The 24,976-nt window shown below is 42.9% G+C and overlaps 1 protein-coding gene across 1 annotated transcript in view; it reads right to left on the reverse strand.

Moving 5' to 3' along the window:
• Positions 1-8,339: 8,339 nt before the first annotated feature.
• Positions 8,340-24,976, reverse strand: part of GRIN3A (glutamate ionotropic receptor NMDA type subunit 3A) — a 183,594-nt gene continuing 166,957 nt past the window's right edge. Inside the window, exons 7-9 of the mRNA XM_081573222.1 lie at positions 17,895-18,059; positions 15,579-15,655; positions 8,340-8,778 (exon numbers count right to left, since the gene is read on the reverse strand). Coding sequence (XP_081429348.1) covers positions 8,439-8,778; positions 15,579-15,655; positions 17,895-18,059 — 582 coding nt within the window. The 3' untranslated portion in view covers positions 8,340-8,438. The remainder of the gene's footprint in view (positions 8,779-15,578; positions 15,656-17,894; positions 18,060-24,976) is intronic.

Here is a 24,976-nt window from a genome sequence, read left to right on the forward strand (position 1 = left end):
CTTATGGATGGCTCTGTCGAAAAGTTTGGACTAGTTCTTATCACAAAGGCAACCTGACTGGCATAAAACAGCTACACTGATAGTATTTAGAAAACTGGTAGGTTGTGTATATGTTGGACTGGGTTTATATGGTAGGAAACCCCTGGCATGGAAATCGCTTAAATTTTCCTAGATCTCTAGTTGTTCCACCACAAGAAAGCATTAAGCTTTACTTGCTAGGGATTTCTGCCCAAGTTTCATCTCCTTCTAACATTAGGTATTAATGTCTTATGTATCACATATTTCACAGTTACTAAAATTAGGACATGGAAAGGACAGTGTTTCAATAATCATTCCCAGTATCCAGCAGAGGACCTGGCACACAACACTCAGTAAAGATTTGCACGATTAAGTTAATTCAGCTCCATGTTTCTGATAACAGATCTCCAGAAGTCTGTTTCATTGGCCTAATGAGTGAATTCAAACATTCCTTTTTTCCATCCACTTAATGGAAACAACCTTTCCTCATATATTGAAGCAATACTTCAAATCTGAATTACCCTAAAACACATGACTGCATTTTAAATTTCATTTGTGGTAATAACAAAAGGAATTACAGTGAATTCTGAAACTGATACCTCTGTTGGCAGCAACCCATGATAGCAAGGGCTTCTCTAACTGTAGATTAGCCCTTTTTGAGGGACATTTTAGACAAAATTGGAACCATAGCATATTCACATTCGTGTAACAGTGATTTGCTCTGAGGGTTCCAGAATGCTGAAATCTATGGTGTGTAATGATCTGAAAGCTAGGGTGTGGGAGCTGAAAGGGGACCTCAAACCATTTTCTTAGTTTAGAGATGAGGAAACAGGTCCCATCCTGCTACTTAGTTTAGTAGCAGAATCAAAATGTGACAATCAGACTTCCATCCACTGTTTTTCTTTCACCCTACGTGGGAACCTGTACCACCAGAGTGCTTGTGATCAAGGAGATAATAAATGAAAATACTTTCTGTGTCTCTGAAGTCTTTCTGAAGATGCACATAAAACCAGTGTATTTATCCTTGATAGTTCTAATTTGAATAGGGTCTTTTTGCCACACCCTAATCCCTGGTTCAATGAGAATTCCCATAGCATTTTGTTCTGGAGTAGAATCGAACCAGAAGGATCTTTAGATTTCTCCTCACTCACCTAACCCATTTATGCATTTGTGGAGTGCTTATTGTGGTTCCAGGCACTATACCTAATATGACTTGGGTGAGTATGAACCTGCCGCTTAACAAGTTACTTTAGGTCTCTCTGCTTGAGATTCTTCATCTATAAAACAATAATTAAAGGATTGTTTTTGAGGATAAAATGAGATGATATATACAAAACATTTAGCACAGCACCTGGCACCTAGTAAATGCTCAAAACAGCATTTTGCAGATAAAGTAATTGAGAGGTCAATTTTTCTTTCTTCTACATTTTTTATTTCCAGGAAAAACAAGAGTGACATTTTCTTTGGAATCTAGGCCATGGGTATTTATCTGTGTCTGTCTCGAAGTCTACTTGTTGATGTTAACTGATGGTCCTGTCCCAGTCACTCTAGAACATCAAAAAGTTAACTTCATTTGCTCACTGCCCTACAGACGAACTAAATGCATGTGCTTGACAGCCAGTTCCATCTAGTGGTGAGGAGCCTCATCTCGGCCCAGATCCCTTTCAGCTTAAAATCCTTTAATGGTTCCTATGGTCTTTGGGATACAAATTCAACTCAGCACAGTGAAATGCAAATCAAAACCACAATGAGGTACCATCTCACGTCAGAATGGCTGCTATTAAAAAGTCTACAAACAATAAATGCTGGAGAGGATGCGGAGAAAAAGGAACCCTCTTAAAGTGTTGGTGGGAATGCAAACTAGTACAGCCACTATGGAGAAGTGTGGAGATTCCTTAAAAAGCTGGAAATAGAACTGCCATATGACCCAGCAATCCCACTGCTGGGCATACACACCAAGGAGACCAGAATTGAAAGAGACACGTGTACCCCAATGTTCATCGCAGCATTGTTTACAATAGCCAGGACATGGAAGCAACCTAGATGTCCATCAGCAGATGAATGGGTAACAAAACTGTGGTACATATACACAATGGAATATTACTCAGCTAGTAAAAAGAATACATTTGAATGAATTCTAATTAGGTGGATGAAACTGGAGCCTATTATACAGAGCGAAGTAAGTCAGAAAGAAAAACACCAATGCAGTATATTGACACATATATATGGAATTTAGAAAGATGGTAACGATGACCCTGTATGCGAGACAGCAAAAGAGACACAGATGTAAAGAACAGACTGTTGGACTCTGGGAGAAGGCGAGAGTGGGATGATTTGAGAGAATAGCATTGAAACATGTATATTGTCATATGTGAAATAGATTGCCAGTCCACGTTCAATGCATGAGGCAGGGTGCTCAGGGCTGGTGCACTGGGATGACCCTGAGAGATGGGATGGGGAGGGTCAGGATGGGGAACACATGTACACCCATGGCTGATTCATGTGAATGTATGGCAAAAACCACCACAATATTGTAAAATAATTAGCCTCCAATTAAAAAAAATAATAATAAAGTTTTTCCCAAAATGTTAAAAAAAAAAGAGAGAAACAGCAGAGTGATATTGCCTCTGCTTTTCTCTTTCTGGGCCTGTAGCTTGCCACCTACATTGTGCTTTATGGTTCTGTCATATTTAACTAGTTGATGTTCTTAAGTACCTTGATTGTTACAGTTTCCCAGCTCCACAACTGCACGTGCTGTTTTTGTTTTTGATTTTTAACCTGGGATGACTATTACTCTCCACTCAATTTTTCCACTGCACACATGACATGTGGACACACATGGAGAGGTGTTTTCTTTGTTCCCATAGTACTTGATGTGCATTTCATTTTTTTGGCCATGCTGCTCGACTTGTGGGATCTTAGTTCCCTGACCAGGGATTGAACCTGGGCCTTCAGCAGAGAGAGCACAGAGCCCCAGTCACTGGACCACCAGGGAAGTCCCCCGATATGTATTTATTTATCAGCGCACACCACTTTGTTTTCCCAGTTTGTGTCTCCCCACCAGACTGAGCTCCTTGGCATCTGAATCTGCTTTCTATCTTTCTGTCTCCAACAGCCAGCCCAGTGCCTGGCTCAGAACAAGCATCTAAAAAAACGAATGACTGAATGATATAAAACAGACTTGGGTAAGTTTGTGATTGAACTAGGTTATAGTAGGTCTATATTTTTTATAAGATTGATTTAGGTAGCTCAGTTGGTAAAAAAATTCACCTGCAATGCAGGAGACCCAGGTTCGATCCTGGGTTGGGAAGATCCCCTGGAGAAGGGAACGGCAACCCGCTCCAGTATTCTTGTCTGAGAAATCTTATGGACAGGAACCTGGCAGGCTACAGTCCATGGGGTTGCAAAGAGTTGGACATAGTGATTAAAACACAAAAGATAGTGTGTGAAGAATGCATCTACCCAGTTAGCAGACACATGATGGCAAGTTTGCCAGTAACAAATTGCAAAATACCTGAAACTGCAGGATTGCTGAGTGATCTGGAACTGAATTTGCACCAGTTCTTGGTTGGACTAGAAAAACAAAAGGAAATCCCTGAAACAGTATTTCTGTGAGACTCAAGGGCTATCATGTTGAGTTCACTGGACCATGGCAGGTGCAGTTACCACAGTAGCTTTCTGTGGAGCTGGGAGCCAGGCTGACGCATGGGCGGGTGGCTGTATGGCAGAAAGACTGGAGGAGGGGTGTTAGAAGATGGGGAAGTTGCAGGTGATAGTCAATATTCTGACACTATAGTATGGTTGCCCTAGAATTGCACTGCCTGCATATGAATCTTGCTCTACTTTTATTAGCTGTGGCAACTCATATAATTCCCTCTTCATCTTTCCATTTATAGACTAGAAGTCTAGTTTACCTACTCTAGACTAGGTCTAGAGTACCAATCTCTTGAGGTTTTAATGAAGATTAAATGAGATCACAGTTTATAAAATAGATGCTCAATAATGTCAGCTATTATAATATTATCAATTTACAGGTTGTGAAAAGGGCAAATGAGAAGGTCTCTGAGGTTAAGAGACCATGCCCATCTTACTCACAATTGTGTCTCTAGCACCTGGCACATAAATAAAAGTTGTTTAGCAAGTGTTTGTTGAATTAGTAAACGAGAGTGGTCAGGCAGTTTTTCAGAGCTCTCTTAGTATGGTGGCTTTCTTTAAGATGTGACTCTCCGACAAAGCTGTTTCAGTTTAACTTCATGGCACCAGGGCTCTGAGTTTGCACAGCATGTTTTGTGCCACTTGGAACTACACCAGAGGCAGGCAGGAGTCACAACATCACTGGGTCTCCTGTTAGGAAAGGGGCTGGTACCACATCAACATTTGAGTCCCCAAAGACAATGCCAGCAGTACATCTGGAAGTGAAGTTTCTATCTGAACATTTATTCCACAGTCATAGAAATTGAAGATGGAAAAGACCTGAGGACATCTAGTCCATCCACGTGATTGTACAAGAAAAGTGGCTGGAGCAAAACAGTATGTTCACGTCATGCTCACAAGACAGCATTTCAGTCCTTCCTGGAGTGGAGCGATTGCAAACACATTGAAGTGAAGACACAATGCAAACATTCTTTACAAACCTTAAGAAAATACTTATAGGTACGTTATTTTCAGAAAACAGGAACTAAAAATAGGGGCATCCTGGATTAGATGGACATGAGTGGGTGAAGAGTAACTAAATGCTGCAGAGTGAAGTGGTTTTGATGACTAGAAAGCAGTCCCTTCTGAGGACTGGATGAATTTTCTGGTTTGCCTATCAAAAATATGAGTGGGGAGGAAGAGAGGCTCTGTCATTTTTTTCCCTTCAATCTTTATCCACACCAAGGAAGTGCTCACTAGCCTCAAGGCTCTAACAGACCCAGCATCAGTACTGAGAAGTCTGTTGCCCAGATGGCATAGCTCTGTCCTGCTTGGCAGCCCCTCCACTTACCACTTATCTGGTGGGCACGGAAGCAGCAACTTCCAAATAAGGTTTGTGCAACAAGATCCATGGATAATGGAGAGTCCCCCCCAGGCATGTTAAAGACTTCATCTGATTGGGTCCCTGTGGCTGCTTCGCTTGTCTGGCCCAGACATTTCTTCCAACATGTCTTCAATTGTTGGAGGCATCCCCCTGCTCCTCCACCTTGGGCATCCAAACTCTAGAGCCCTTGTTTTCATTATTTACATGAACCAGTAGCCCTATCTGTCCCAACTCACCCAGTCCTATTCATTATATGCTTTCTGGGCCAGGAATTCCCCCTTGTAAACAGGGTCGGGTGCGTGACAGTGGGCCTGTCATGTTCCTGGTTTCCCAACATCAGACCTTGGAGAAAATACATCTGACCTCATGAAACAGGGCCCACAGTAGGAGGCAAGTTAGAATCCCCTGCCTCTTTCTTCTTCACCAGAAAACTACCCTCCACCGAAAACTTCTGATCTTTGTGTTTCTTGAGCCTGAGGGGAGCTGAGAGAGTAGAGGTGGAGCAGAACAAGGAAGGGAGGTTTTCAGAGGACCCACCATTTCATGAAATCTTTTTACAAAATACAACACACTTTCACAAATTGCAAAACACTGTTCAATTGCTACTGATAAAAATAATCATTGCTACTTAACATGAAGACTGCTTCATTTCACCACAAGCAACTATTTGTTTTTCTTTGTCCAGAACATGGAGGCAATTCAAGCAATGCTGACAACAGTAAGACTGCTTTCAGCCCCTGCAGCTTCTGGCTGCATTCTGGCTGCAGTTTTGGCCACATAGTTCATCAGGAGATATTTGAGAAGCCATGCCCTGGTCATCTACCTTGTGGATAGGCAAGGTGGTCTGGCATGTTATCACCACTGCTCAGAATGCCTCAGAAGAGAAGCTTAAGGTAAACCTGATATACAAAAATCCAAACTTACAAAACAGATACATTAAGGGATAATTAATTGCATTATAAAAGGCTTCTTTACAAAAGAATTCACCTCTGGGTTCCTTTAAGTAGCCAGCTTCTCAAGTAGTCAGAATCAGAGCTGAGTTATAAAAGTGTCCACGTACAACATTAGGAGCATGGCTGTTATGTGAGTTGAGGTACACCTGTACGTCAGCCTTCCGGGCTGGGCAGAGGTTAGCAGTGCAGAGCATGGTGGCAGAGTCTCGAAAGCATACTTAGCTGTTGCAGGTGGGACTGGATGGCTAAAGGGCATAGTCTTCCAAAGGCAGCTGCAAACCTGCTTCTGGGTCTGGGGTGAGAACGTGGGAGGATGGGCATTTCAAAACAGAGTTGTCCTTTCTGTATCCAGGGCTCACTGTTCCCTCATTGTTTAATGGTTTCATCTGTGAGGTTGATGAAGCCTAACATTAGAAGAACCCTCCCTCATCAGAATCTCTAAGCCTATATCCACCCCAGGGGTTTCTCAGACAACTAACTAATTGCTCAAGTGTTATCTTACTTGCAGCTTGAAGTGTTATCTTTCCCTGGGGCACTGGGCAGCTCTTGGTGGGAACTCAGGGATTGCATCCAAAAGTAGGGGAAGAAATTTTGCATTTAAGGAGCTTTTGCAATGATCTGCAACTTACAGAACATAGTGCTTGGCACAGTGCTAAGTCATTGTAGGCTTCAAATTGATTGGGATGGAGCAAAGATGATAACTGAGAAAATAAAGCAAGTAATTGATAGACAAGGAAGTCTAGTCTGACACGGTGCCCTGGGGTGAGAATGGCTGTATGGACAGTGAATCAGCAGGTGTGTGCTGAAGACTTTTGAGAAAAGCTCATATAAGTTTCTTCTCAATTCTCCCCATGCTTGGAACAGCCAAATTTCTAGAACAGTGTTTCTCGAAGAGTCATTTTTAGACCACATGTCAGTCATGTGGGCTGTCAGTAACAGGAGGTTTCTGAGCCCACATCCACCCCCTTTCCCACCCCATCCTTTGGGGATGTGCCCTGGCAGTCAGCACCCTAATGAGGTGCTAGGGGATTGAGAATTGTTGTTCTATAGTGTCCATACTCCTTTCCCGTTCTGCATGTCCAAGCCTTTGTACACTGGGAAAGGGACGTCTAGGCACAGGGGAAACCGCTTACTCATATCAACCATTAGATACGGTTTGGGGGAGAATCAGAGGGACCAATGCCTATTTACAGTTTCTTACAGATGAGGGGGTATGAGGCTGCAAGACTGACTTGGTAGGGATCCATACAGATATGAAAAGCATAGGGAACATTCCTGAATGCTTAAGCTTGTAATGTACACAGCCTTGAGGTTCATCTCTGGGAGTCCTACAGCTAAGACATAAGTGACTGCTGATCTGAGAACAGCCTAGTACATGGCTTGCAGAACATCTGCATTAACCCACAGTACCAGCTTACGTGTCCTGTGCAAGCAGTTAGCAGGAATATCCCAGTCTCATCCTAAGGTCACATCCTTGCCTTGCTTTTCTCTCTCTTTTAGCTTTATAAAAGGCACACACTATAGTGTAGATGCTTAGCTAGTAGAGCCCTATTCATTCCTTAGCAAACTTTCTTTTTTGTTGTTGTTCAAAAAGCATGGTGTACGTTTTAATGCCTCTTCTGTCCATCCTCTTCCTGCTCACTGCATCTCTGTCCCCTTTCATAGTGGCATGTAAACATGTTCCTACCCAATGTTAGGATGGTGTCAGAGATCCAGGACCTTTTTAAAACCATGGGTCTTGCCTGATCCAATCAGTCCTCAGCCTACTGTGATATGAATGAGTTCAGCCGACTTTTCCAAGTACCCACCTCCCCATCCCAAGTGTCTCTAGCTCTTCCCTGGCTCCCCATTCAGACTGTGGGGACACATCTAGACTGGGGAGCTGTAGAAAAAGTCACAGCCCCAAATAACCCTGCTCTATACTAAGATTTGGGGAAGGGAAAGGCTACCCACTCCAGTATTCTGGCCTAGAGAATTCCATGGAGTGTATAGTCCATGGGGTCATGAAGAGTCGGACACGACTGAATGGCTTTCACTTTCACATACTAAGATTAAAACCAACAACCCAGGAAGACACAGATATGGTTAACACTTTTATCTCTTATAGTTGATAGTGCACAGAAAGGGCTAAAAACCAGAAATAGTAGTGTGGCACCTGGTGAAAAGGTTAACAGGAGCTGGGGTTGTCTGGTTATTCACAGATCCCTCACATGGCGTTTACTCCTGACTAAGATTCCTGCTCTGAAAAACACACCTACCCAGGAGACCTAGGAATGAACTTGAGAAGACTGGCCACTGCTTTGCAGGTGAGGGAGAGCACACTTGACCTCTAAGAAGACCCAAACCTCAGCTTTCCCCGACCTTGGTCAGTAGTTACAAAAGAGCATTACAAAGTGTCTCAAGGGCTCAGAGGAAGGCCAGGAAGTGAGAGAGGAGAGCAGCATGGCCACTCAGGGGTCACAAGTTCGATTTGTCCTCTGATACTCTTCCAGCTCCGTTTTCCTGCTCACGGCCAGCTGCAGCTCCTGGCGGATCACCTGAATCTGCCTCTCTAGCTCTGAGAGCTCTTGCATCACTGAGTTCCGAGCCCCACTGTGGGAGTCTGCTTTCCCATTGGTGGTCAGCGAGGCAGGGAGCTCTCTTCTCCTCGGTGGGAGAGGAATGTCCTGGTAGGTCCGGATGCCCAGCTGGTTTGGTCTTCCCTCATCATTAAAGATGTACTTTCGTCGATTGTCATGACTCAGATCGGAAGTATTCCACACGGTGAGGTGACGGGGTGCCACACCAGACCTAAGAAACCAAGAGACACTTTAGATGGAACTTCTTTAGATTCACTTTAGCTCTGTCCATCTTTCAGCCACTCCCTTGTGAATAATACAGAGCTGGATATGCAGATAGAGCTGGAGTCACAAAGCCATGGACAGACTACCTGCTGGAGCATCAGGGGCACAAAAGGAGTTCTTTTCAACTGAAGTTCAGCTTCTCAACAAGTCTTATGCTGCCCTGATGCTGGAATGGGTGTATCACTTGGGGGGCTGACGAACCAGGGTATGGCATGGTCTTTTATGAAGAACCTTAGATGCTTTTCTATTCTCTTCCTGCCAGTGAGGCTCAGAAAGCCACACTGCATTGAAATAGCCTATGGCTATAAAGATGATGCTTTGGTAGATGTGAAATTCTATTTATTCAGCTGTTGGACTCTAAGCATGGTCCTGCTGGTAGACACTCTAATATGACTCATCCTTAGTCCCACAGGACAACCCTGATGTTTACTAGTTGAGTTTGAGGAGATTAAAAGCATACAAGCTGCAAGTTTCAGCAAAAAGTGTCCCATTATAGAGATGACTTTGTGAGTTGAGAACAACAGCTGAGATTTGAAGCTTAATAAAAAAAAAAATACCCAAGAAACCCTCAAATTCTTGGTGGGATAATGAAAGTCAAAGAGAAATACATTTGCAATCCTCTTTCAGGTTCCCCTTAAACCAGCTACCACCATACCTGAGATGGCTGTAGATAGCAAAAGAGCTATTGATGCCTAGGTTAAGGAGGAAGAGGTCTGATTTCTGAAATACACTGACAGCCAGATGCAGTGAGAAGAGTTTCTTGTTACAAGAACAGATTAGAGCCTTAAGCACATGACTGCTGATTTCTTCCAACCTTGTTGAAGGAGAAGGAGGAGGATTATGATTGCTTTTGCAATCTACCACAGGGCAAAATAAAACAGAAATACTGTATGAAGTCCTTGTGTCCTTGTTCTCATCCATGCAACTGAATCAAGACTTTATTCCTGGACTCTTACTAACGAGAAGGAGAAGGGGAGGACCTGCAGTGGAAGGGGAAAAGGGAGAGATAAGTGTTGATTCGGTTATGTGGACAAGAACAAAAACACAAGGACTTACTAGGGTGGTCCTGTTTCGTTTTGCCCTGTGGAAGATTGTGAAAGTAGTCATAATCTTTTGTTCTTCCTTTCATCCATATCCCTCTGTAATGTAACTTCACAGTTCATCCTTATCAAGGAGGGTTCAAGGGGAAAGTCTGTTTTCCCTTCCCCTTGAAATTGGCCTGGTCTCATGACTTATCCTGGCCAGTAGAAAGTGGCAGAAGTGGCAGGTGGCGGTTCTAAGCCTCACAAACTTCCACTGCCTCTCTCAGAGCCATGCTGCTCCAGTGGAACCAGTCCAGACTGGTCTGCTGGGTGATAACAGACCATCAGAGAGAGTCCCCAGGCCCCCTGGTTGACCAGCTGAGGCCATCCTAGACCAGCCAGCTCTCTGTTTCTCCCCCCTTCCCCGCAAGCCAGCTGTAGGCAAAGGAGCAAGTGTGGCCATGATCAGCCAAGTTTGGCCCAGACTGCACAGACTGTACAGTTGACCCATAGATTCATAAGCAACTCACTGTTGTTTAAAACATTATGAGTTGATATAATTTCTCTCACGGCAAAAATTGGTGATACATGCCCCCAAATATTAAAACACACAAACACCTTCTAAGCCAATCTACAGTTCTTGAACATTTCTCACGTTTTAAGTTTCATGTAAATGAACAGGGGGCACCATAAAACAGTTTTCCTGTGTCCTGCTGCTGCTGCTGCTAAGTCACTTCAGTCATGTCCGACTCTGTGCGACCCCATAGATGGCAGCCTACCAGGCTCCTCCGTCCCTGGGATTCTCCAGGCAAGAATACTGGAGTGGGTTGCCATTTCCTCCTCCAGTGCATGAAAGGGAAAGCTGGGTACAGTTTGTATAATGAGCCCACTTACAGCTCCATTGACTTGATACCAGGTCAGAGAGATGGTTATGATTTTCCTCCTAGCCTTACATTTCCCTTCTTCAATTTTTTTTCTATTGAATTTTAATAATTTCAAAACAATCTTGTTTGTGGTATGTGTTATTGTATATATGGTTTATGATTTGTATATTTGAGGTGAGAGGAAAAGAGAAAAGAGGAGGTATATTGGAAATCCAGTGGAGTGAAGGACAGACCAAAATTTACATGAAATCACGTGCTGAATAAACTAAGGACTGTGTGTGTCTATATATATATATAGTCTCTTGCAATATCTACTTTTTTCTTCTGCTTTAAGTAAAAAAGGAGCAATATCTATTCATGCCAAAATTTTCCAGGCCTTTCCTCAAACCCATGTGTTAGTATTCTTGCCTAGAGAATCCCCTGGATGGAGGAGCCTGGTGGGCTGCTGTCTATGGGGTCGCACAGAGTCGGACACGACTGAAGCGACTCAGCATGCATGCATTGCATAGCATGCATAGCATGCAAGCATGCATGCATGCATGTGTTAGTAATTCATTCACTTATCTATTACTGTATTTACTCAATCAATATGGAACATAGAGGAGGAATGTAAAGTTGTAGCAGATAAAGATATTTGCAGATACTCTTGCAGAACAAAAAGAGAGAGAGGAAGTTTTTGAGCCAAGAGACCTAACTCTAGGATCATGGGATGATTTATAGTGGGGAAAACCGGAGAGTTACGCATCAACGTATTTTCCTAGAATGTCAGGCAACCTCAGAAATCAAGCAAATAGAAATAGCCAGCCTGGTTTTCTCCAGAGCTTTGTGTATATATCTGGGAACATAATATAGAATAATCAGCAAAAACTGGACTCCATGATAGGTGATAGGTGGACGCATCATTAGTGCCCTGATTACTGACGTGTGGCTCTAGCCATTTATGAATGCAAGGCGGTAGATGCTGACTGTCAGATGTGAGGTCTAATTGGGAGGAATGAATGTGTTATACTGTTAGCCTCTACAGTGTTTCAGTTGCAGTTTGTAAGCTTTCCTGAGCATTAGAGTGTAAAGTGACCAATGAGTTGAGTGAATTTAACACTAAAAAGTTTTCACAGGGCAATTTTATACCTTTGAGGTTCAGTACTCCACTAGACCATTCAGAAGAGACGTGACATCAGTTGTCCCCCAAACACTCACTGTGTTTGAAAGGTTACAAGTGGGTATTGGGTTGTAGGGAGGAGGCACAGGAAATATGGACCCAATAAACCATGAGGGCATGTTGTCTTAGCTCCTTCTCAAAATAAGGGATTTCAGAAGGGAATCTGCCCCCAGAAATGGATACGTCGAGTGAAAGACACATTTGGTTCTGAATTTAGGCAAGAGAGATGTGAATAGGAGCCATATCACGGTTGGAAATGAGATCACTGGCAGCTTCCTGCTTCTATTACAGCCGGAGAACAAATGCTTTGTTATTGTGAGATGGTATCTTTGCTGCTATGTCTTCTTGTGTTCCTCTCTGGTTAAACATTTATGTTAAAAATAATTATAGAAAAAATATACGGAACACATAGGAAAAAAATATACATAACACGACATAGAACAGCGGAACACATAGGAAAAAAATATACATAACACGACATAGAACAGCTATGACCTGATTAGCCTGCAGCTTGTTGCTGACAGGGCCACAATGCGATACGGGAAGACCACAGACCCTGTTGCGGGGAGGGTGTGCTCACTGCCTGGAAAGAGAGGCTGTAAGACATAGCTGAAATGATTCTGACAAGCTCAATGCAAATTGCAGAGAAGGGAACTCCAGCAGTCCCTGAGGAGATACAGATAATGGAAAAGAATCATGTTTTCCACTCCCTTTTCCTTGTTCTCCATTGCAAATGAGAAGTGTGAGTGTCAGATTTCAAAATTATCCAGAAAGCTAAGCTTGGAGCTGAGGATCTGCTGTAGATGAGAGAGTTGCTTGGAGGTAATGCTGTGAACAGAGCCTGTGGACATGAGAAAAGACCAAGAGACTGCCTTAGGCAGCAAGAAACAGAGGCCAGCTAGGTACCAGACCCAAATACTTCTGACATCTCTAGCCACTATGAATGAGGCAACAGTTTTCCACAGGCTAGATGTGGGGAAGGTGCAGAGTTTCAATTTCCACATGTCAATTATACATTTAATACCTGTTACTTCCTATTAATGAAATGTTCTTTTCTGGGGAGTTTGCAGTAACAGTGCCAGGAAATGGATTAAGCAGAACACATCTGTTGCATATTTCAAATATTCCTGGGAGTGCTGGAAAGGAGTTGGGAGTGGAAACACGCCAAAAGGGCAATATTGCATGAAATTAATTGCCTGTGGTACTTATGAATTTAGTCTTACGTGTATTTGGTACACAATAAAATAGCTAAAATAGCTTTGTTTCAGGGAGCTTTAGATGTATTATTTAATTCTTAGAGTCTCTAGAAAGTAGGTACTCGATCTCATTTTCACAAATGAGGAAATTGGGGTACAGAGAGGTTAAGTAATTGACTTACCGAGGACCACACATATTTTAAGTGTAGGAGTCAGGATTTGGAGCCGGATACTTGACCCTGGGGGGGCTTCCCAGGTGGCACTAGTGGTAAAGAACCCACCTGCCAACGCAGGAGACATAAGAGACTCAGGTTCAATCCCTGGGTCGGGAACATCCCCTGGAGGAGGGTGTGGCAACCCATTCCAGTAGTTTTGCCTGCAGAATCCCATGGACAGAGAAACCTGGTGGCCTACAGTTCTAGGGTCACACGGAGTCAGACATGACTGGGAGACTCAGCATGCGTGCACACTTGGGCCTAGAGATTACACTGGCACATTTTTCACAACATCTATTGCCTCTACTGCATTTCAGTGTCCATCTATGTACAGATATTTTTTTTTGTCTGTTCTATTTCTAGAGGAAAACAATAGAATGGGAAAGACTAGAGATCTCTTCAAGAAAATCAGAGATACCAAGGGAACATTTCATGCAAAGATAGGCACAATAAAGGACGGAAATGGTATGGACCTAACAGAAGCAGAAGATATTGAGAAGAGGTGGCAAGAATACACAGAAGAACTATGCAGAAAAGATCTTCACGACCCGGATAATCATGATGGTGTGATCACTCACCTAGAGCCAGACATCCTGGAATGCGAAGTCAAGTGGGCCTTAAGAAGCATCACTACGAACAAAGCTAGTGGAAGTGATGGAATTCCAGTTGAGCTATTTCAAATTCTAAAAGATGATGCTGTGAAAGTGCTGCACTCAATATGCCAGCAAATTTGGAAAACTCAGCAGTGGCCACAGGACTGGAAAAGGTCAGTTTTCATTCCAATCCCAAAGAAAGGCAATGCCAAAGAATGCTGAAGCTACTGCACAATTGCACTCATCTCACAAGCTAGGAAAGTAATGCTCAAAATTCTCCAAGCCAGGCTTCAACAGTACATGAAGTGTGAACTTCCAGATGTTCAAGCTGGTTTTAGAAAAGGCAGAGGAACCAGAGATCAAATTGCCAACATCCATTGGATCATCGAAAAAGCTTCTGCTTTATTGACTACGCCAAAGCCTTTGACTGTGTGTATCACAACAACCTGTGGAAAATTCTGAAAGGGATGGGAATACCAAACCACCTGACCTGCCTCCTGAGAAATCTGTATGCAGGTCAAGAAGCAACAGTTAGAACTGGACATGGAACAACAAACTGGTTCCAAATTGGGAAAGGAGTACGTCAAGGCTGTATATTGTCACCCTGCTTATTTAACTTATATGCAGAGTACATCATGAGAAACCCTGGGCTGGATGAAGCACAAGCTGGGATCAAGGTTGTTGGGAGAAATATCAATAACTTCATATATGCAGATGACACCATCCTTATGGCAGAAAGTGAAGAAGAATTAAAGAGGCTCTTGATGAAAGTGAAAGAGGAGAGTGAAAAAGTTGGCTTAAAATTCAATATTCAGAAAACAAAGATCATGGCATCTGGTCCCATCACTTCATGGCAAATAGATGGGGAAACAATGGAAACAGTGACAGACTTTATTTTTGGGGGCTCCAAAACTGCTGCTGATGGTGACTGCAGCCATGAAATTAAAAGATGCTTGCTCCTTGAAAGAAATGTTATGACCAACCTAGACAGCATATTTAAAAGCAGTGACATTACTTTGCCAACAAAGGTCCATCTAGTCAAAGCTATGGTTTTTCCAGTAGTCATGTATGGATGTGAGAGTTGGACTATAAAGAAAGCTGAGCACTGAATAATTGATGCTTTTGAACTGTGGTGTTGGAGAAGAAGCTTGAGAGTCCCTTGGATTACAAAGAGATCAAAGCAGTCAATGCTAAAGGAAATCTGTCCTGAATATTAATTGGAAGGAATGATGCTGAAACTCCAATACTTTGGCCACTTGATGTGAAGAACTGACTCATTGGAAAAGACCCTGATGCTGGGAAACATTGAAGGCGGGAGGAGAAGGGGCCGACAGAGGATGAGATGGTTGGATGGTATCACCTACTCAATGGACATGAGTCTGTGTAAACTCCGGGAGTTGGTGATGGACAGGGAGGCCTGGCATGCTGCTGTCCATGGGGTTGCAAAGAGTTGGACAGGACTGAGCGACTGAACTGAACTGAACTGATTTCTATTTGAAACAACATATTTTTTACTTGAAACAATTTTTTAGAAACAACATATAAGTTGTCTCTCAACAACTTAGTTCTGTTTTGATTTGAATTATGGTACATAATTTCCCTCTTGACCATGGAGTCTTAGTTGCATCTTTAAGCTGTTAACAAACATTAATGACACCTGGAATTGGCCTCTTCTTACCTCTTTTCCACACGTTTAGTCTTGAAACGCTGTTGCTTTTCCTCTACAAATGATGTGTTTAGTGCTCTGTGTAGTCTCTGATGGAAAGAACAGATTCACACATAGAAATCGTTAGAAACACAGAACCAGGGCACAAAGCACCCCCTGAGATTTAATCTCTTTGCTAGAAACCTTGGCCTCTTTAAACAAATTACCAGTGATGGCAGAAAAAAGATCAATATTCAGTCCCAAATCTCAAAAGAAAACTAATTCTAAGATAGTATTCTACCTGGAAGAAAATAATTTGATGGGAAACTTAGAAATACTCTGAGCTGTAAAAAGGTCTGTGATATAAAGAAGAGCTGGGACTTCCCTGGTGTTTCAGGCCCTATGACTCCTCGTTTCCAATGCAGGGCATCTGGGTTCAATCCCTAGTCAGGGAACTAGATCCCACATGCTGCAACTAAGAGATCACACACTGCCACTTAAAATTCAGTACAGCCAAATAAATAAATAAGAGTTATCATAACTGGGCTTCCCTGGTGGCTCAGACGGTAAAGAATCTGCCTGCAATGAGGGATACCTGGGTTTGATCCCTGGGTCAGGAAGATTCCCTGAAGAAGGGAATGGCTACTCACTCCAGTATTCTTGCCTGGAGAGTCCCAAGGACAGAGGAGCCTGGTGGGATTGTAAAGAGTTGGACATGACTAAGTGACTAACACACTATCATAACTAACATGTGGCGAAGGACTTAGTCCAAGTGCTAAAGGTGAGTCAAAACAAAGAAGGTAAGAACTCCTTAGAATTAAACTAATCGCGCTGATTTATAATGGAGAGGATCAATTGTCTGCAGAGTCTTCCTTAGGAGACCAAATATGTCCTAGGATGAAAGTAGGAAGAACAGGGTTCACATGCAACCAAACCAATGATAGTGACCTATATAGAAAAAAAGCACTGTGTTAAAGAAGAGAGCAGCATTACAGATGCAGGGGGCAGAGGTGGCAGAACTGTCAGCCTCACTGCTGAGCAGCAGTGATGGTGTGCTGGGAGGCAGGGGGGAGCTCGTCCGGGAGGTCAGGTTGGCTCCTCTGGCCTTGTCCCTCCCTGCACTCAGGGGGAAACTGCTGTCTTTGCTAGAGCCCCTTCATCAGTACTTCCCAGGTAGCTCAGCTGGTAAAGAATCCCCCTGCAATATAGGAGACCCAGGTTCGATTCCTGGGGCAGGAAGATCTGCTGGAGAAGGGATAGGCTACCCACTCCAGTATTCTTGGGCTTCCCTGGTGGCTTAGCTGGGAAAAAATTCGCCTGCAATGCAGGAGACCTGGGTTCAATCCTTGGGTTGGGAAGATCCCCTAGAGAAGGCAAAGGTTACCCATTCCAGTATTCTGGCCTGTAGAATTCCATGGACTGTATAGTCTATGAGATCACAAAGAGTTGGACACGACTGAGTGACTTTCACTTTCACTTGATCAGTAAGAAGCCTTCTGAGTATATTTCAGCTCTCAATGCCTGTTTCCATCAGGCGAGATGTACAAAGGAGTGAGCTTGAATGACTGTTTGCCTGACAGTTTTAGTTTTCCCTGTCGGTGAGTGCATAGGTGTCTGGATACTACGAAGGAACTTTGATCTAGAGCTTGGCCATGACATCAGTGGACTTCTAAGCTCTGGACCATTGAAAAGCAGCAAGAGCAGGGGCCCGAGAGTTCATCTGAACGGAAACAGGGACTTCAACATCATTTAATGGGTTTTAATTTTGGCAAGAAAGACTCTAAAGGAAATAAATATTTCACACCATCTTTTCAGACTGTCACCAAGTGAAATCACGTTAAAAACAGTGCCATTGCAATCTCAAAACCACGTGCATCTAAACACTTTCTATGTTTTCCTGTGATAAGCTAAGAGAAATAATGGATATTGTTCCTAAGGCATTTACGGTCTAGTTAGTCTATTCTATTAGATCCTACTGGACACAATTTGAAAACGGATTTAACAGTTTTATTTTAAAAAGTCAATATTTCCAAAATGCTGGAAATTATATTTCTTGCAACTAACTACTTACAACAAAACATTTAAACAACAACAACAAGGCTATTGCTTCCACTCTGAGCAACAGTGGAGGGTTATATGGAAGGAAAGGGCATTATGGGACAGCTTAATTTAAGGGGCAAATGCATTAATGGGACAGAGAGAATTCCATCTTGTATACTAAGAGTGTCTACACCACCTGGTTCTCCTGCTAACCTGTCATTTGTCACTCTGACTTAAGGCCCTGGATTCTCCCATTATGGGAATTCTGATGCTTAAGAATATTGGAGGGAGATGCCTGGAGGCACTCACCTGACTGGTGTGGAGCCAGTATTGCAGCCTAGATTTGTTCTTGATGCGTGGCAGCAGCAGCCTGTACACTATGTGCTCACCAATGGTGGTCAAGATGGACAGACCAAATCCAATGCACAGCAGCATGAAGAGTCCAGAGAAGTGTTTGATGCCCATCTGCAAAGTCTGTGGCAGAACAGGAAAGGAAAGGTCATGAATGGGAGGCTCCACCTGGTCCCATGCTTGCTCACTCTTAGATGCACATCCTTTTTTGCTGGACCCAAGGAAAGCTGGAGACCGTTCCTCTGTGCGCTCTGCAGATGTCACTATACTACACTGTGAAGGGGAGCCAGCCAGGACTGAGGGCTGCTGCAGGGCACAATTCCTGGGGGTGCTACTCACATACGGTGCGACTGTTTGAATGGCTCCTGGAGTCATGAAGAGGCCCTGTGTCTAGACCACGTTATGGTGTCAAAAGAGACACTGAGAGATAGAGATAGAGACTGAAAATGGAAACAATTTAGTATATTAAAACATCGAAAAGTTATCAAGGAAAGAATCTCTCCCAGGGACAGAGAGTGAGTTAGATTTAAGGGGAAAAGATGATGAGCGCAATAAAAATTTTCATTTAGATCTGACAGGGAACATGGATAAGATATCATCTAGTTCAATGTCCTCATTTTAAAGATGAGGAACTTGGGACCAGAAAAGGGAAGGAAGTTGAGCCAGGTCACAAAATTAGACAGCCACAGAGGAGAAAAAGAAGGGACTTACTTGTTGATTGCTTACTATATTTTTTTTGTGCTTAGATAGCTATTATAACTACAATTTATAGTTGAGGAAACTGAAGTCGTTGCAGTTTTTAAGTGACAAAGCTGGCCTATAAGTCAATGTTTGTTTAGCTCCAAAGTTCAAGTTCTTTCTACTCTACAACAAGAGAACAATAGCAACTATAAAAACGATCACTTTAACACCTGTGACAGGCTCAAGGATTTACATGCGGTCTCTACAAAATATGTATTCAGTCACTGACATTGATGACCAATCAATCCAGGAGAAAAACATTTGATTTGTTGAGTGCCTACTATGTGCCAGGCAGTCTCCCAAGTACCAGGGGGTGGAGATTGGAGGGTTATTTCCCTGCTTTCAATCAGCTCAAGTCTAGGGAGAAAGCAAACATTTATACCCCATGATACATTGATTCATGCTTCCCAGGTTTTGCAGAGAAGCTGGCTCATGAGATAAGACTTAAAGTGAGACAGGTAGAATGTGGAGGCTGGGTGGGAAAGTAGCACTCTAAGCTGAGGGCAGAAGAAACAAAGAATGTGACAAAGACATGAAACTCCTGCACACTGATCTTCGGGCTTGTGAAACAGATGGCTGTGCTCAGGGGTGGGGTGCAGAGGCCCTGCATCCTGAGGGACGAACAGGCCAGCCCTAGGCAAGGCTAGATTAAGCACTTTACCCAAGATCATACAAGCCAATGCTAAGGACCCTGAATGTCATCCCTTTGCTGGAGGCTTTTGGTCATTATCATCGTTGATAATTATTTAGAATTTAGCATGTAGAAGGCACAGTTCTGAGCACTTTATCAATGTAGCAACTTGCTTAATTTTCCCAACGACCTATGAGGGAAGTACTATCTCTATTTTGCAGGTGAGGAAACTTAGGAACAAGAGTTAAATGACTCATTCAAAGTCACATAGATGGTAAAGGTCAAGGGAGTTCACACCCAGGCAGGCAGGCTCACTCCAGAGCCTACACTCTTAACCACATCATTTAACTGACATGAGTGATCCGCCCATCCTCTTGAAGGAGTTTTCCTTTCTTTCATTCTCCTCTCCTCTACCCCTAATCCTGGAGAAGCAGGCAGTCAGGATGGCTCAGGCATGGCTAGACCTCCCGGTACGCCAGGAAGTCTATGTGGGGGACCAGGCTCAGAGGCAGAGCTTGGAGATTTCAAGCTTTGGGGGAGGCTGGGCCATGGAATCTCTTTCCCTCCATGATACTACTTTTGGCAACGGCTCTGAACCAAAGATGTGTATTAGGATCCCTGGAGAAGGAAAGACTAGGGGTGAGCAGGGGCATAGAGCGTGCCCCAGGTCCACGAGACTGGGGCACCTGAGAATGAAAGAAGCCCAGCCTTAAGGAACAAGGAATGCTGGTGTAGGGAAGGTGAGCAGTTTATCAGGCCCTGAGGGGCACTCGGTTACTAGAGCTTTTTCCTGGGACATCTCTGTACATGTGATGACCAACCGGACCTCGAGAAAGTATATACAAATGTGTTTGAAAATAGCTCTCGGCCTGGACCTGTAGTAATGTGTTCAGGATACAGCTATTATAGAAGGATTCAATGAGTTACTACTGCTGTGGATGAAGAACACACTGGGCAAATTCATTTGGGACTTTAACAGCATCGAACACTCAGCAAAAGGCTAAACAGACTGGTGCTGCTTCTTATAAAGTGCTGCCAAGATGAAGAAGAAAAATGTAACTTACAGTGAATCATCCTGCTTTTAGACCCTGATGTTCCCCTCTGTTATCTTGGGCATAACACTAATTAGTCTCATTTTCCTCTTATTATCCCAATAACAAACAGGCTGTATTCAGTTTATTTTACACGCTTCTTTCTTTAAATTTCTATTGTTTACACCCACATACTAATAGACTAATAGAAGCAGTTGCTGTTTTTTTTTTTTTTAATTGGACATCTGTGTGCCAGACACCACACATGGATATTATAATCTGATAATGGTATTGTAAATTAAGTATTATTATCCCCATTTCACATTCAAGGAAACTGAGGTTCATTAACTACCATACCCAATGTCATACAAGCTAAAAAATAGGAAGCCAGGCTATGGGTCCAGGATTGTCTGATGCTAAAGCCTGAACTACCTTGAAGCAAATACCCTTCAGAGGCATCTCTTGCTGTCTGAACTCGTACTGTCTATCCTCTGTTGCAACTTGCAAAAAATTTTATTCAAAACTCACCCTCTGGATTGCAAATCCCCTTTAATCTGCCTTTGGGCGCCAGTGAAAAACGCTTATACTGTGTCTGAGTCTGAGTGATAAGATGTACTGCTGCAGTTGTAATTCAGCTGTTCTTCTCCTAGGACCACACTGTTTCAATGTGCTATGCATTAAATACCCATTTGTCCCACATTATCAAGTGAAATCTTTTTGTCTGATAGAGTAGAACTTGCTCAACTTGACATTTATCATTGGTCAGAGGAAGAAGAAGAGGAGCAATGGATATTCAATGTCAAATCTTTAAAATAAATTTAAGTGATGCAGACAAAATAATGATTACTGTTGCAAGTGACATGGATAGAAGCATCATATTCAGAAATGCAATCGCAGCCCAGTCTCATGTTGTTGAGAGCTGTGTAAGTGAAGGCAAAGAAATGTGAGTGGAATTTTTTTTTTTTCGTTATCCCATTGCTTCATCTGCAGCTTCATTTGATAGCTCACAGCCACACACTTCTGGAGTCTCAAGAGCCAAGGAGAGAAGACTGTCTCAGGATCTAGCCATGGGCAAATATCAGGCATTTATGGCTTCACTCAGTCCTTCACAGGCTCATTCTAGCCCATCCAGTCTCTCTCAGTTATCTCTTTAATCAATAAGTAACCACTGAAAAAATTGCCTTGCTTGCTTATTTTATTTTGCTAAATGTTATTTATACTTGTTATATTTCTTTAACATTTTATTTTATTGTTCATTTACATAAACATATTCATTGCATTGTGGAGGGCAAGCGTACTCTGTATTATGCACGCATGAATACCCACTGATTAAGCATTAAAGAACTGGTGCTTTAAATGGTTCATATTATGTAGAAATCATTGGTGGATTGTCATATATAGCAATCCATGCATTGTACATTAGATATTCTGCTGCTGCTGCTGCTGCTGCTAAGTCGCTTCAGTCATGTCCGACTCTGTGCGACCCCATAGATGGCAGCCCACCAGGCTCCTCCGTCCATGGGATTTTCCAGGCAAGAGTACTGGAGTGGGTTGCTATTGCCTTCTCCAGATACAGGGTGATGCCTGTGCTATCAAAGATTCTGAATGGTCTCTGTTTAGATCATTAGTGCTTCCAGTGATATAAAGAGGCCAAGACCACCAATTCTGTCTCTGCCAAACCCTCCTCTGCCTCTTGCTTGGTTGTGGGCCATTGAAACATCTGACAGATGGTTAGATGACTGACTAGGTTCTGAGAACTCCAGCAAGAAATGCACCTAAACTATTTGAGTCATCATTTGCCTCAGATGTTACTGGTTAAATCCTATAATCTAAGCCTCCCTAGCCCCCAGTCCACGTCTTCCAACATACAGCAGCTACCCAGCTTCTCTGGTCCTCTAAAGAGTCTGTACTCATTGTTTTCAATTCCTCTCCTCCCATTCTCTTTTGGACCCACTCCAATCAGGCTTTCAATCCCTGGCTTAGGATCCTGTCAAAACCAACAATGGCCATCAAATCCAAGAGTCAGTTTTCAACTTATTCATGTATCAGCTTGGAAACTTATTTCATCCTCTTTGATATATTTTCTTCACTGTTTTGGGGAATCGTCTCTCCTTGTTCTGTATCAGTCTTGTCTGCTGGTTCCTCCCCATCCTTCTGACCTTAAACATTAGCATAGCTTCAGTTCTTTAGTTACATTCACTTTCTTATCCAGAGCATGTCTTCAAATACCATCTACTTACCAACGACTTCCAAATTTATATCATTCCCAACTCCTAACTCAGCCTGTCTACTTGGATATCTAATAGAATCTCAAAATGACACATTAAAATTAACTCCTAATTTTCCTTCTGAAACCTGCTCTTCACACAGTCTGTTCCATCTTAATAAATCTCCATCCTTGCAATTTCTCAGGCCAAATAGCTTAGATTCCTCCCTTTCTCTAACATCCTGTACTTAGCATGTCTGCAAATATGGTGGATGCTGTCTGCAAAGTATGTCCAGAATCTGACTTCTTACCACCTCCACCAACCACCCTGGTCCAAATCACCATCATCTCTCATCTAGACTACAGAAATAGTCTCTGAATTGTTCCCTGACCCCTTCAGTCTGTTTCTGCAAGGCAGCCAGGATAACTCAAAAATATGTTATTCCTGTGCTCCGTGCCCAGTGATGATGTTTGGCCTCAACCAGAGTAACTGTCAGAGGCCTTACAAAGGCCCACAGGACCTTACATGACAGTCCCCCATCTCTAGCTTCATATTCTTCTTCTCACACTTGTTCACTCTGCTTAGCAGCTTGGGCTTCCTCACTTCCCCTAAATCCATCCAGCTGTTCCTGCTTGAGGCTCTTATTTTCTATTCTCTCTGCCTTGAAACGGAGAAGGCGATGGCACCCCACTCCAGTACTCTTGCCTGGAAAATCCGATGGAGCCTGGTAGGCTGCAATCCATGGGGTCGCAAAGAGTCGGACACGACTGAGCGACTTCACTTTCACTTTTCCCTTTCATGCATTGGAGAAGGAAATGGCAACCCACTCCAGTGTTCTTGCCTGGAGAATCCCAGGGACGGGGGAGCCTGGTGGGCTGCCATCTATGGGGTCGCACAGAGTCGGACACGACTGAAGCGACTTAGCAGCAGCAGCAGTAGCTGCCTTGTAAATTCTTCCACCAGGAATCAGCAATGCTCCTTCATTTACTCTCTGCGGTTCTCTGCTCAAACATTACTTATCAGTGAAATCTACTTTAACTACTGTGACTAAAAAGGCAAATCTTTCTATGGCTGAAAAATATTCCATTGTATATATATATATATACCACATTTAGCTTTCTATTCATCTGCTTATAATCAGTAGGCTAGAGTTCATCAGGGGCTGGTGCTAGAGGAAAATGGGGAGTTATGCTCACTAGTTACCGAGTTTCTCTTTGGGATGATGAAAGAAATTTTGGAAACATGTAGTGGTGATGATTGCACAACACTGTAAATTTAATTAATGCCATTGAATTGTACACTTAAAAATGGTTAAAATGGCAAATTGTTTTTACCATGATTTAAACAATTAAAAAGTAAAAAAAAAAAAAAAAAGGCAAATCCTACCCTCTCCCTCTTCTCTTGTGAAAGTTGTTCATTTGTGTCTGACGCTTTGCGACCCCATGGACTGTATAGTCCATGGAATTCTCCAGGGCAGAATACTGGAGTGGGTAGACTATCCCTCTTCAGCAGATCTTCCCAACCCAGGAATCAAACTGGGGTCTCCTGCATTACAAGTGGATTCTTTACTGGCTGAGCTATCAGGGAAGCCTCTTCTCCTGGACTCAATCTCTTCCCCTTACCTTGTTTTATTTTGCCCCTGACATCACACATATTTACTATTTCCCCCCTCAAGGAGAATGTAAGCTCCAAGAAATCAGGTATTTTGCCCATTTGTCCAGTGCATATCCTGATTGCCTAGAACACTGCCTAACACTTATTAGGTTCTCAAAAGTATTTTTTGGAATGGGTGGATGAAAGCATATGAAAGCTAGAATCCTTGTATAATATAAATTGATATATATATTTCCACCCCCCAAAACTCTTATATATCTCAGAGACTTTTAGAATAATTCTGTGATGGAAAAAGAGATTGATATTCTCAATTGATAGATGAGAAAGAGGGTCAGAGAACTTGGCAAACTTGCCATCTTGACTTTCTAATGCCAGTGTTCATCAATCTGGGGGTGTATTGTGGGAATTGGGAGGAAAAGCATATTAACAATTAATAAAGTAAAAAATTGGAGATTTTTTACACAGGAAAATTTCAACTGGCTTCTGCTGGAAATGTGTTGGCTTTATTTGCTTAGGATCCTTTCCTTGGGGAATGGCCCTCCCCTATTTCACATGGTTTTGGTGTGTCTACCAATCACAGGTCAGGAAGCAACAGTTAGAACTGGACATGGAACAACAGACTGGTTCCAAATAGGAAAAGGAGTACGTCAAGGCTGTATATTGTCACCCTGCTTATTTAACTTATATGCAGAGTACATCATGAGAAACGCTGGGCTGGAAGAAACACAAGCTGGAATCAAAATTGCTGGGAGAAATATCAATAACCTCAGATATGCAGATGACACCACACTTACAGCAGAAAGTGAAGAAGAACTA

This window comes from Giraffa tippelskirchi, chromosome 1, assembly GCF_054371585.1.
Source record: "Giraffa tippelskirchi isolate mGirTip1 chromosome 1, T2T-mGirTip1v1.2.pri, whole genome shotgun sequence".
Taxonomy (NCBI): domain Eukaryota; kingdom Metazoa; phylum Chordata; class Mammalia; order Artiodactyla; family Giraffidae; genus Giraffa; species Giraffa tippelskirchi.